Below are 14036 nucleotides of genomic sequence, written 5' to 3' on the forward strand. Positions count from 1 at the left end.
TCAGTGGTTCCAAATGACATTTTGCAATACGGGCTACTATTTGATATTCAGATTAAAAATAGGAATGTTGTCCTAGGTAGCTCAGATGGCTGTTTATAGTTATTACTTTTTTGCCTGCCAATACAATCCTAAAATTCTTTTTGCCAAGCCAGAAAAAAAATGCCAGAAAGTGAGTGTTCATACCATGTGAGAAATGTATGAGTGAATCATTTGTGTTTCTTTTCTTTTACCATGCAGCACTTAATGTAAAGAAAAAAAAATGAAGCAATCATTCAGGAAATAATAAATTAAAAGAAATCTAAATGTATATATTGTGAAACTACAGATAAATTATAATAAAACAACTGTTTTATGAGGTGCCTCTCTTTCCAGATCAGGCTAAGAATACACTTTATGTATTCTTACATATGACATAAGAATATGATACACACTACGTACAATAATACTTTATATGAAGAATTTCATTCCTTGGGAGATTTGCTTTTTGCTAATTTTAGTTCAAAGGAAGAAAAATCGTAGTTAAAGCCTTCTTAGCATGGGGGGAAAAAAAAAGTAATGTTTTTAGTTTTGGCACAGTCAAATGGCTTGGTAATGAAATCCAAATGTTTGCGTGCAATAAACCCTGTTACCAACACTAGAAGCAGTAACACAGAATAGAATTACCAACATAAAAGTTGAGGACTATTTTGATAATCTTCTTTTTGGAAAAAAAGATTACCAGCAGCTGCTCTCTAAATGTAAAATCCTACAGAGACTCATATTTTGGAGGTCCTGCACTGCTGGTGTCTTAGCTCATATTATTGTTTATCGATTTTTGGAAGCTTACAAGACTCTGTAGGAGTAAAGTATCAAGAAGGAGGATATTTTCATCATGATCAGAAATTTCAAAGCAGTTTACAACAATGACGACACTTCAACTTTCCATTAAGCTTTTTTATATTGAACAAATCAGAAACTATTCAATTCTGTAACAAAATTTCAGTTGGGTGTGTCTGCACCCAAAGCATTTCCCGATTTTGGATCTAAAGGGCTTTGTCCGCAACTGTGCTGAGAGTAGTTCTGTGGTTTTTCAGATGAGGCTACACTGAGAAGAGTTGTCTTAAACATGTTTAGTGGAAGGTAAGTTCTCAATGACATTACAAAAGCTACTACTGCTCAAGTTACGAGGGTTTGTTCTGGAAGGAAAAAAAGGAATAAATTACAACCAAGTAAAAAATGCACAAAATTTCCTTTTCTTTTTTTTTTTTTTTAAAGATGTGCACATTACAACTATACCTCATACTGGGACCATCAGCCAAGCCACTAAATGTGCCACTTCCTATTTGCCATTAAGCTTTAACTATGACTTAAGACAAGAAAGTAGTTCATAATTCACTGCATCTAGTTCTTTCATCACTGGAAACTGACAAGAATTTTCTTTGCAATTCACGGAATTTCAGAATCATAGAGACTCATTTTAAAGAAAGTAAAATAAGTAAGTTAGAATTGCTTAAAAATACTGTTGGCAAAGTACAGTGGGAGAAGGGACACAGGTGGCAAGAGATTCAAATTCATCAGAAAGATCATTCTACAAGGGAGCAGAAGAGACTAGAGGATATATATATATATTACATTGCTGTAAATATAAGGTAAAATATTTGAATATAACAATGTTTTGAAAATGTGAAAATTCAATGAGCTCTGTATCTCACATGATTTAATACTTTTCATAAAGTTCTCCTTTCCAGGCAAAGATTAGTTTCTCTTTGTAAGAAAGTATCCCCCCCCCCCAAAAAAAAAAAAACCCAACAACAACTCTTGCCAGAAGGAAAAAAAAAAATCTTTCCTGAATTAACTTCACAAACTGCTAAAAACTATGATTTACAATCTGTCATGACTAAAATTCTTTATTTCAAGATCTCTATCCCTACTTCTTTCCAACCAATCACATTTTCAACAACTGTTTTGATACTGGATACAAAAATAACACTGGTGGTTATTTCTAATAAAACTCATAACATTCTTGCTGTTTAAGATGAAATTGAAAAAAGATCATTAGCATAAGAGAAAACTTTCCAACTGCGGAATATTTCAGATGCAGCTAGAGCAGTTTGAGACTTACCTTTGTGCTTGAGCGCTATAGCTGTTATCATAGGAATCGTAACTCTGTTCATCATAAGCAGTTCCATAACCATCATCATACTCCTGAAAGGAAACAAAAAGGTAATATTAACCTTAAGCACACTCTAGAAACAAGGTAGCAACCTAGTTCTAAATAGGAAAGACAATGCTCTTCCAAAATAGATTTCTGCCACTACGCTTGGACAATGAAGTGGCAAAATCTTAATGCTTTTAATAATAGACTAACTCCACCTAAGAGGCCACCTACTTTTAACATATTGTGTATTTCGAGCTATTGGCAGCCACGTGCTTGGAAAAACAAGAGACAGCGTTTAATTAAACGCTGTCTCTTGTTTTAATTAAAAAAACACTTGCTTATACAGAAAAAACAGTACAGCTATCCCTACATACTTAAATTTGTGACCTTAAAGAAAGCTCCAGGAAGGACCTCTGTTAAGAATCAAAGCATCCAAATAGGACTGTGCAACTGACTTATGTAGCAGCCTCTTAATTTTGGACACTAAATTCAATATTCCTGCATAGACTACAGATGGGAAAGGCAATGAAATTGCCTAGAGATAATGTTTGCAAGAAATGCATCTTTTACTTCTTTTGCCCTCTGTACACACTTAAACTCGTAGGATTTTAGCATTCAGCACATTAGATAAGACACTACTGAAGTAAGGACTGCAATATTGCTCTTCCCAAAATAGCACTAGATTTAAATACCAAGTTGAAGAAACCACATTAACTCCAGGTGCAAGCCATACAGGAATTTGAACAAAACAAATATGACAATGACCTTATCTTTTCCTTGAGAAAGATGAAGTGTGGAAATCCAATGAACTGTCACTAATTTAGAGTTTGACAATACATCTGAGCTAAACAAATGAGGACTAAAAATGATGTTTCCTTTGTATTGATCCCTAGAAGTCATATGATGAATTAGGAAATCCTATCCAAATCTCTCAGGCCTCAATGGATATTTGGGGTATCTCATCCAGTTTCACAAAATAAGCATATCTGAAGATGACACTTTTCATTGGACTGGGTCCCTATTCAAATCAAGCATCAGCTTACAAATGTATAACAGGAACTAGAATGGTGTCTTCAGAATATATGAGTGTGCATCAACCTGGCAAAATAAGGGTAAAGTCTCAAAAGAACATCATTTCTCCTGGGAAAACACATCCCTTCAATGAAGACTCAAAACAATCAAACCAACTACTGGAATAAGTTAGGTAGGGAATACCCAAATGATGGATTGTTTTGTAGAACACACCTCCAGTGATTCAAAGCTGACAGCTTTCTAGATCTCAGAAGGAAAGCCTTCCACAGCAGGAGCAGCCAAGGACATCCTTGAAACTAGAGAGATGAAGCTGTGAATTTCCTGTCTGTTGAAGTGTTTTGGGAGGAGGTTGTTGGATTTCAATAGCATTTTTCCTGTCATCTGAAATTGCTTCTAAGGAAAACCAGGCAATCTACCATCAATACTACCTCACCATTGCCAGATCAACAGATATGATTATTTCCCCACAACGGTTGGTGGAAATGCGTCTGAATGTTTTGATGCATAAATGAGTCTGACAGCCTACTGGTGGCCTACGGAGAGAAACAAGGTTTGTTCTAAACGCTTGCAAGGAAACCAAGGGAAGTGGTCCCACTTGAAAAGTAAAGAGATCATCTTCTCTTCGAATAATTCATTGTCCCGAAGCTAAAAATTAGAATCGAATTTTAGCATTTTCTTTCCCATTTGATAAGGATATGGATTTTCCTTGATGAGCAACACACTAAACCCACAAAACCATTGCCTCCTGGCAGTTATGAACAAGCACTTTATTACTTATTGATGCAATACACAGACATCTGTTAACATCACAGACATTGATCAACAGCAGAAGCAATCTCAGACAATTCGCTCTGTTCCAGAACATTTACATGACATTTGGTCTCTTCTCGTAGGATCTACGAACTGTGAACCATCCATCCCAAAGAGGGGGTCCTAAACTTAGTATGCACACATCAGTGACAGCAAATGAAGTAGAGGATTGAGATTAACCTTTTCCCTTACATTTTAGGAAAGCTTTGCCACTAAGGTATCCTTGGAGAATTCTAAGCAATTGGTCCCATTATTCACACTTCTATTAACTGTTTTACTAAAAAATTGATCATGAAAGAAAAGGTGGAAACAGACTACTCTACTGAAGCTATGGTATATCTGACTACTTGTAGACAGAAGCAAAGGAACAAAGTAAACCTGAAATAGGAAGAGTCTTATTAGGCCAACAACATCCAGCAGAATGAAAGTAGAGTGCTTGGGAGAAAGGACAGACTTATATTTTGTATCAGACTTAAGTGTTGATAGTATTATTGCTTCTCTTCCATAAAAATTTTGCAGAGAGCTATTGCTTATCATTTTGTATTGTAATTTCAGTAGTAGTGAGTTTGAGCACCCTATATTGTGATTTTGCTCAAGATGACACTCCTACTTCTAAGCTTTGAATATAAAAACTAGATATAAAATATCTTTCTAGGTAGGATTCTTGTCACTTAGGTTTAACAAGATCAACCTAAGCAGTCACAGTGACCATAATCTGCTAAAATAGATTATCAGTTTTTTCTTTTTATTCCTGTATTTAGTTATAAAAAACAAAATTATATTAAATAAACTGCATGCAAAACATGCTGCAAAAATAGAATAAGACCCGCTTTCAATGACTTGTTCTGTTGAGAGATAAGAGATCCAAATTCCAAAGCATTTGTTACCATGGACAAGTCCCTTAAAATAACAATTATGCAGGGGCAGCTCAAGTATGTTTCAGAGCTTTCACTTAATTAGGCCTGACATACTATTTTCTCTCCATCATACAATATTTGAAAACTTTCCCTTCTAGAAGGTTACAGATAAGGTTAGCCAAGGTAAAATATTTTAAGATTAAATCCCACTATTGGAATATTTTGCTAAATTTGCTTCTGAAATACCAGACATTTTATGGCTTCAGTGAACATTTTCTCTAACCGTATTTAGTATCCATGAGAAATATCCTCAGCCATCTGACACATTTCAGTACTATAAAATATCATGTTAACTTGAATGAAAATAGGTATTTTTACATTTATAATGGAGGCACAGAAGAAAGAACTTTGTTATGGAAGAGCTGTGTATACTTAAGTACATCCTAGATAATCACTGACAGGCATTGCTATAAGGATTTCTTTCTACAGAATACACAAAAATCACACCTTCATACTTTTCCTGCTGAGTTTCCGACACATTTCAGGTATTTATTGAGGCTTCCAAAGTATTTATTTTTATTTAAAACCATTTTTCTTCATAAAGACGACAGCATTTGAGTTATACCTACCAAATACAATATACTAGCCTCCCCCCCCCCAGAGGTATGAATACCTCTTCATAAGAGTAATTAGTAATCTATAAATAGTGTCAGTTAACTAATGAAGCCGTATTTGCTCTCCTACCCCAAAAGAAAAGCCCCAAATCATTTATCTTACGGACAGAAGCATTTTGTTTCCATTACTCATTATTCGACTATTCAGGAAAACCTAGAAAATTAACTCTGAGATTTAGTCAAATATGCTCTACAGTTTATGTTTACAGTACAAAAAATACAGGAAAAAACATACTGGTCTGAAAATCCTACAGTCCTCTTAAAACTGCACACCTTTTCCACAGCACATTTGAAATAAAGAGAATACCAAGAGATATTGTCCTGATTTCTGCTCATTTCAATTTTAAGAATTTCTCCAAAATAACAGAACAGGTCGAATTACAGGAGAGATCTTCTGAAAGGTATATGAAAGGGATGCGTTTCGTAAAATAGCTCAAGCCCGGATCGCATATCCTTTGTTAAGCAGGTCTGCAGGAATCACGAACTGTCTTGGAGAAAGTTTGTGCCGACAGTTGTCCCAGTGATGGTGTCTGCAGTCGATGTAAATCCCGAGAGCGGAGAGCAGCACTGCTACCAGTTATTGTTCAGTTCAAAGGGAGAAAGTTTTTCATGGACAAAACTAAAAGCAATGTGTAAATATGTACCCTTCAAACATATTAAAGAGCAAGTTACTGTCACAGGTCAAAAGCTAATGAAAGCAATGAGAGCAGTCTTGGCTGAAACTTCTACAGCTACCCAACACATTACAAATCATGGCAAGTCTTGCTCGTCTGCATTTCTTCCTAATTATTAAGTACTTTAAACATAGCCTTGTTCATAGAGAATAGGAAATGGTGGCTTTAAATTATAATCTGCTGGCAGTGACAATGACAGACTAGTACTTGGCCCTTCTTTAGGTGGAATTAACAATGTTTCAAAGAGAACAAGACAGAAGTAGGAAGAAAAAGAGGATAAAAAGTTCATTTTAACAAAAAAAACATTTGCAGTGTTGGGGGGAGGGGAAATCAAATCAATAAGAAATTAGTTTCCCAGCTCTCCTCAGCCAAGTAAATACATCCAAGGAAAAAAAAAATTAAGGCTGTTATCACTACCACTAAAAGGCTGTTTTTCCTCATCATTCTCTGAAATTAATACTTACAACAGTAGCTTATCACAGAATACTGGTGGAATGCTTTCTGTTTAGATAAACTATCGCATCCAAAAAATCTGTATACAGAGACTGAGTAAACCAAAGGGGGAAGAAGGAATGAGACTACATCAGCATGGTGCAATAAAGAATATTTTTGGCAAATTAGTATTCCAAAGGGAAGGAATAGCCATTCTGCTGTGCAGAAGGAACATCTCCCCATCACTCACTCAACAGGAATATAGGGCAAACAGAACGATTATGGGCAGCTACTACCCTCTAAAGTCTGAGTGAAAATATTAAGGACTTTAGCAGCAAATATGCACAGACTAAGCTCTTATTTCATAGATTTTCATCTGGTTTCATTTAGGAGCCTAGTGCACTTTCAGCCAGAACAAATAAGATAAGTGGAGTAAGAGAGAAGTACAAGTGTATTTTATCTTCACGCATCTTTGAAAAGAAAAAAAGGGGAAAAAAAGAGTAGCTAATGAATATAGGCAGTGACATTTAAACCAGGCAAAAAAAGAGTTTGGTTTTCTACATACAGTGGCAGGAAAGAAGTGTCAGAAACCAGAGAAGGACTTGTGCTCCTGCAATAATACCATGTCACAGAATGGTCAGCTAAGATTAACAGTTTAAATTTTGCAATAATTTGAGAAGGAAATAATTTAAAAAGACATTATAGGGTAAGTTTGAACTTCAACATATACAGGTGGAAAAACAAGCTTTTCAACCTTTCCTTCAACAAAAGCCTTCCACTGGTTTCACAGCCACAAAGAGATGTCTGAGAAAATGACATTTTTCCACTCTCCCCACAAAAAGGCAAACAGCTAGGAAAATGTAAAAAAAAAGTTTGAAATGAAACAAAACAATAAATTGAGGGATTAACAGCAACTTTTTAAATTTTTTTTGCTTGACCTATTCAGCTAGAAAGTTTCATGAAAATATCAGAACAAGAACATTCTGATATCTGTAAAAAAACTTATTCTGAAAACATTGAGATAAAATGTTCTGATATTAAGAACTTGCTTTCCTCTCCCCTGTTCTAACCAGAAGTATTAACCGAATTCATCCTGAATTAAAGAATAGTTTTAACCCTTCTGAAATGTCAAGGTTCGGTATATTAAAAAAATTCAGAGGATTTAAGTGGAAACCCACAGCATTCTCCACAGAGGTGGAGAAAAATATCATTGTTCCTGCAGGTCCTAGAGAATGAAGTTACCTCAAACCCTTCTCTAGGAACAAAATAACTCCACATTCAAAGCAACCAAACAAAAAGACATCTAAAATTAATTTGGTTAAAATTGTTGCAAGTTATTGGGAACCGATCAATATTCAGAAGACCAAGGTAAGTTAAACAAAACATGGTGTGGATCTTGCAAAGTGAGATTATAATCATACTGGAACTCAGTCCAGAGAGAGTTTCTAGTCTTTTCAAAGTCTTATGATCTCTGTACTGACCACCACTTTGCTTAACTTCCCCCTCCCCCCTGAGGCCTCCCAGCCTTTTTCCCCACTGAGAAAGGTTCATTTGTAAATAAAAAGCTTTCCCCCCCTTATTTCCCCTTTTTGGTATAGATCTTCCCTATTCAGCCAAGAACAACGAATGAGCAAATGAGTGTGAGACAAATGAGAAAAAAGTCTACTTTAAAAATAGGTTACCCTGCGAAATCAACATTCTCTTAATAGCTCCAAGAAAAGGCCTTCAGAAGTGCTTTATCCTCATTTTCAGCTTTTTCCAGTATCTTCTACATCTGATCTCAATGAGGAGATAAGAAAGGATCCTTATAAGTCAGAATGGTGTCTTAAAAGGGTTATCTTTAAAGTATCAAGTCAACTAAAACAGACTCCATATAGACTGCAGATGCCCCCAAACTAATGTTAAAACACCTAATTGGAGAAATCCACCTAATCCAACAAACAGAGTATAATACTGGGGGAATGAAAAAGTGTATTTGTGTCTTAAACAGCAGCTCTTTAGGTCCTGAAGCATATCCCCCTGCACACAGAATCCATAGTACTAAACTCACCCACGATTTGGCATTTTCTCATAAAAAGACAGAAAAAGGGATATTGTTTCCACTTTTGGCCAACATCCAGCAACTGCAGAATTCAGGCTGAATGCTCGAGATCAAAACTGAATTACTTTTCCGTGACAGAATCTGAACCAGCTTTTGAGGAAGACACATTAAACAGCCTATAGGTTATTCAGCAGAATAGCACTCACCTGTAAATAAAAGACTCTCCGGCTTCATTCTTTACAGTAATGGATGCATTCGTATTTTATAAACAGCCACAGAAACATGAACTGGAGTCTGAATTTCTATCTTTTGTCATTCACCCTAAATATCACCTGTGAGCATGCCCCCCCCCCTTCCTCCAGTTCTCCCTCCAGATTTGTAAGGATTCCCTGCAAAACATAAAGGACCAAAATCACTTCTTCTGATGCTGTGTACACGAGAACAGTCAGTAGCCTGGTGGTCAGCACACCCTCTCCAGAGACCTGAACTTTAGTTAAAGACATATAGCATCACATCTTCTGTTGATTGTTCGGATGGGATACCATTAGCCAGAATATTATGGTAACATCTTTCAGGCCCTTTCCCATGAGATATGGGGATAGAATTACAAAATACTTAATTGTGAAGCACTGCATTGTCCACCACCAGCAACAACATAGTTCCGGAAATATCCAGAAACATGTTTCAGGAACTACAAATATTTAAAACTTAGCAATTTCTAAATTTTAGGCTCTTCCAAAATCAGAGTAACTGAATGTTGATTTTAAAGATTAGATTTTGAAGGTTTTCAGCATATGTTACACATCTGAGCATTCTGTGCACCCTTCCTCAAGTGGGTATCTTCAAATTCAAAAAATGTTGGCCCGTAATTGGAAATAGTACATAATGTTTTTTCAAGTTAAAATTTAACATTAGAAAGGATCCCTAGGACTAACTGGTAGACATTTCATCTTAATTAAATTTCTTATTACAGAAGGCAATCTCATTAAAGCATTCTAATTGAAGTATCAACTGTTAGAAGTTATACATGTGGTCAGCGCATTAGGAAAATCTGCTATTAAGGTAACCCTTGTCTGAACACAAAAACAAAACATCAATAAAATAGCCAGACAAAACTAAAGCTCTGCCACCATTTTTTTCCACATACTAAGAGGAACAACTGGAATTAATCGCTTTTCAAAGTAGTGGTGAAGCAAGTTTTGGCCATAGCTTGCCAGTTTGCTGACCTTTATTTTTCAATGCAGACACTCCCCCAACGCCACAACAACAGGTTCAAAAGCCATGTTTTAAAGACGAATCCTTGATGCCTATCTAGAATCCAGCCATCAGCTTGGATAAATCTAAAATTCCATTTAACACATTGACTTGACATGGAATCCGCACAGATGTTCAAAATACAAAATTCAAATATGTACAGAATATTACCTTTATGAAGTGAAAATATCAAATAAAACTAAACTTAAAGTAAAACTTCTGAAATGTTGCTGCACCGGTAATTTAGAAAAAGCCTCAAAGGTTTGAAGCTGGTGGAAGAGGACAATAGCAAGAGGCAGAAAACCTCAGCTAGGCAGTAATTTAGGATGAACTCTTAAGTTCAAACTTATGTTTGACTGAATATTGGTTATGCAATAGACACTACAGAAACCAGTGAGCGACTAGCATACTACAAAGCTTTCTGCTTCTTGAAGATTACAGAAAAGTTTAAAATCTCCAGCTAGTAGTTATAAACAATTTCTATCTCTTATTTTAATAGAGTTCTATCAACTTAAAAATACATGGAAAATATTTTATTATACATTTAGTTTGACCCAGTGAACAGAAAAGCATTCTCTTATAATTAAGAAAACAATGTTTCTCAGACTATCTGTAAATGCTCCAATAAATCCGGGGAGCACCTAATGTTTTCCCTTATCCAGGTATTATAAAAAATAATTCTGCCCATGCTATGTATGTGCTACTAAACTTTCTCCTGACCTGAGTGGCTTGAGAACATAAGTAGAAGGAGAATCAGCAGATGTAAATGAAAATCAGGAATTCTAATCACATAAAACAAAGAGCAACAATGTTAGAGCAGTAGTTCTGAAGATGGCTGGCTATAGAGGCCCTTTTTTCCTATTATCTAAGCTGATGCTACAGCTTCATGGATCCTTGTAGGCTTTCTAATCCTCTGCGGAAAAGTTCTAAAAGATGCTCTGTAACCTCACTGGATATGCCCGTCCGCAGCCCTGAAACTATATGCACAGAGATGTTGTTAAAATAACTATGATCCCCACAACCTCATTAATGGTCTCATTCTATAGGGATTTCAAATTGTGACACTACCCTGTTCAGATATTCAGGTTTGGAAACCAGTGCTTAATACTTGCCTACTGCTAAACACCTATTAGTAAGGAACAGACAAACATTACTGATGACTCTTACCACATTACTGTAACTCATAAAATGTACAGTTAAGGCACTTTGATAATGTACTACAATTGGGTGACTGGGAGAAATATCATGCATCCAGTTTAATATTTGACACACCATACACTAATGTTTCGTGTTCTAGCAAAATTTTATTGTAACGAAGCTCCATTTTAACAAAGGAGACTCAGAAAATATGGTAATCTTAAAAATGGATCAACTAGCACTACTTTATCAATTGTTTTAAATCTATATATCCCAGTTCAGATACCTTGTTTGGATCCAGTGATCCAGTTCTAGGGAACTTTTTTTTAAGAAGTTATGTAGCATAGTACTATCTTATTTTCTAATCATTCTCTCAGAAGTTAAGAGTGTATGATTCAATCAGCTATCCATTATTACCATGCCATACACTATGTCTGCTACCTGCATGCATATAACTCGAAATCACTAAAACAAGTTTATTTTCTACCACATTGCCACTTTTTACAGTGTAGGCCTTTGGAACAGGTCCTGACAAGAAGTTTAATGGAAGTACAATGCTCTCGAAGCAATTGGCAATAACCACCTACTTGCAGTACCCACCTTGACCAGTCAGTCGAGTACAGGCAGAGGATATTTAGATACATTGTTCAAGTACAAGTTCTCATAAGATTGATAAACTGCATTAGCTTCTTCTGAATTGTTCAGGTTTATATAAGTGTTCACGCTTATGGCATTAACCTTACTTCTCCATGAGCCTATGAATGTTACTTAGGAAACTCAGATTTCTGATCAAAGGAAAATGGTTGAGATTTGATTTAGGGTGGATGGGGGTGGGGGAAGAGAGAAGAGAGGTTAGGAAAGGTTTTGAGAGAAAAGCAAAAGTTTGAACACCACCACTTTCTTGAACAGGAACTCCTTTTTTGCTAGTCTGAATAATAAAGACTAAGTCTTGACAACAGCCTTGGCTGTAAAGCTTTAAGACTTAAAATCAAAAAATGTATTTGAAATCGTTATTAAGATTAAATCCATTTTTATGAATATAGCTTTGATTTGGTAAGTTTTGTTCATCCCACTGCTCTAAGTTTTATTATGTTACAAATCAAGATAAATATGTAAGGCTTATTGAGAAATGGCTATATAATTGTTAAAACTTTAGGATTGCATTCTGAAGCTTTGATAAAAACACTTTGTTAAATTGTTGAACAGTTATTTGACCATAAATATGACTCTAGAAAGAGGAGCAGAACATCATTCTCCCAGCTTTAGTTAAGAATTAAAAATTTACTGCAATTTTTGCAAAGCAAAAACCTAGCATAACACACTTAGGTACATAACTATTTTGCCCAGTGCACTGCAAATGTCTTTATCTGATCATACATAAGCCTAATGTTTAGTAATATGAAATAGTTCATCATCAGGTCTGGAAAGGTGGTGAGAGATTGCCACGTTCTCTGTAGATTCAAGGTGCAAGACTTAATTACACACTAATTAAAGAGATGCTACCAAGAGCTGAAGTGATAATTGGGATCATCCCTTCAAAATCAATACATGTGTAGTATGTCAACAGCTCTGAGAAGAGCTCAACTTACATATTCGCCATAAGTCTCCTGTGCTGGCGGTGGTGGAAGGGGTCGATAGCCTGCAGGTGGAGGTACTCCTCTTGTGCGGGGTGCCAGAAGTCCACGGCTACGACTGACTGGTCCTCTACTGGGAGGCACTCCTCTTGGTGCTGGTGCCCCTCTTGGTACTCCTGCTGGTGGCGGAGGGACTCCTCCACGGCCCCTGTGAATAAATGGATTAGATATCACACCCTTGGTCTCCCTTTCAACAGATCCCTCCCCCGCCTCACAACAATTGCTTCACTACAACCAGACACAAATTCTGTGCAAGGGTAGGTTTATAGTTTGGCATTTGTCTGTACACTTTAATGCAATTATACTGCATTATGCAATAAATACTGAAAGATACAAATTAGGTGTTCATGACTTAGCGGTGAACTTATTAGCTTGAGCCATTCTTTTGGCTAACTGCATATGCAAAGACACCCAAGCCAATTTACTGTGATCAGTCAGCTTCACTACAGCTTGATTTATTGTACATGAAATTCCAATCATAGACTATCAGGTTAATTTGAAGCTGTCAGGCTATATTGTACTCAAATTCTGCACAGAGGAATCAGTTGCATCTCCCTTCTGATCCCACGTAGGCTTCTGAATGCAATCCAAAGATCACTCTGCATGTAAGAGACCAAGTGGGTCAGAATATATAGACTGTATATATATTTTTCTGATTCTTAAGAAAGACAGACTTCCAGCTGTGCAACTGCACAGTCACAGGAAATATTCAAAGATGTATAGTATGTGCAGGGTGATTATAGGATATAATCTGATGTTGTGTGCACTTGAGGACAAGAAACAACTTTATACATTTTTATACAGATACGCATACATACATTTGTTTTAAAGTTCTGAAAGAGTGATAAGGGTTAAATTGCATTCTATTACTTGGACACTTCACATATGAATAAAATCTGAAACCTAAACTGTGGCAATTTTCAAAAAAAAATTTTGATCAATTTAAAGGTGGAGTCCCTTTGTATATCTTTAGAGTCTACATCTGAGCTAGTTCCCCCCGCCATCTCCATAGTGGCCAAAGGCAAGACCAGAAGGCACAATCAGTGCGAAATTCAGATCACTTATCCTCTTTTAAACAGGATGTTTAAAATATGACTAATAAACAACTTTAAATCCATTTCTCCCTATTGACTATAACTGAGATTAAGTGACTGCTGTGTAAGCACATATACTTGTTCAGATGAAGTAACACCCTTAATGTCTACCCTAACAGGTAGAACAGGAACACTCAAGTTCTACACTACCTTCTCACCTATCACAGCATTATTCTACTTAATCTCAACAGTAGCAATTGAGTGAAAATATTTTGCCCTGATATCAATACAAATTCCTGACTCAGCCAATAATATAAGAC

General features: G+C 36.1%; 1 protein-coding gene across 4 annotated transcripts in view; it reads right to left on the reverse strand.

Moving 5' to 3' along the window:
- KHDRBS3 (KH RNA binding domain containing, signal transduction associated 3) overlaps window positions 1–14036 on the reverse strand; it is a 102238-nt gene that overhangs the window by 20380 nt on the left and 67822 nt on the right. For all 4 annotated transcript variants that reach the window (XR_010883265.1, XM_067290124.1, XM_067290123.1 and 1 more), the window contains 2 exons: window positions 12638–12830; window positions 2102–2184 (listed from right to left, as the gene is read on the reverse strand). Coding sequence is in view for 3 of the 4 variants with exons in the window: in XM_067290124.1 (XP_067146225.1) it covers window positions 2102–2184; window positions 12638–12830 (276 nt within the window). In the remaining variant the exon portion in view is untranslated. The remainder of the gene's footprint in view (window positions 1–2101; window positions 2185–12637; window positions 12831–14036) is intronic.

The sequence above is a fragment of the Apteryx mantelli genome, chromosome 2 (genome assembly GCF_036417845.1).
Source record: "Apteryx mantelli isolate bAptMan1 chromosome 2, bAptMan1.hap1, whole genome shotgun sequence".
In the NCBI taxonomy this organism is placed as follows: domain Eukaryota; kingdom Metazoa; phylum Chordata; class Aves; order Apterygiformes; family Apterygidae; genus Apteryx; species Apteryx mantelli.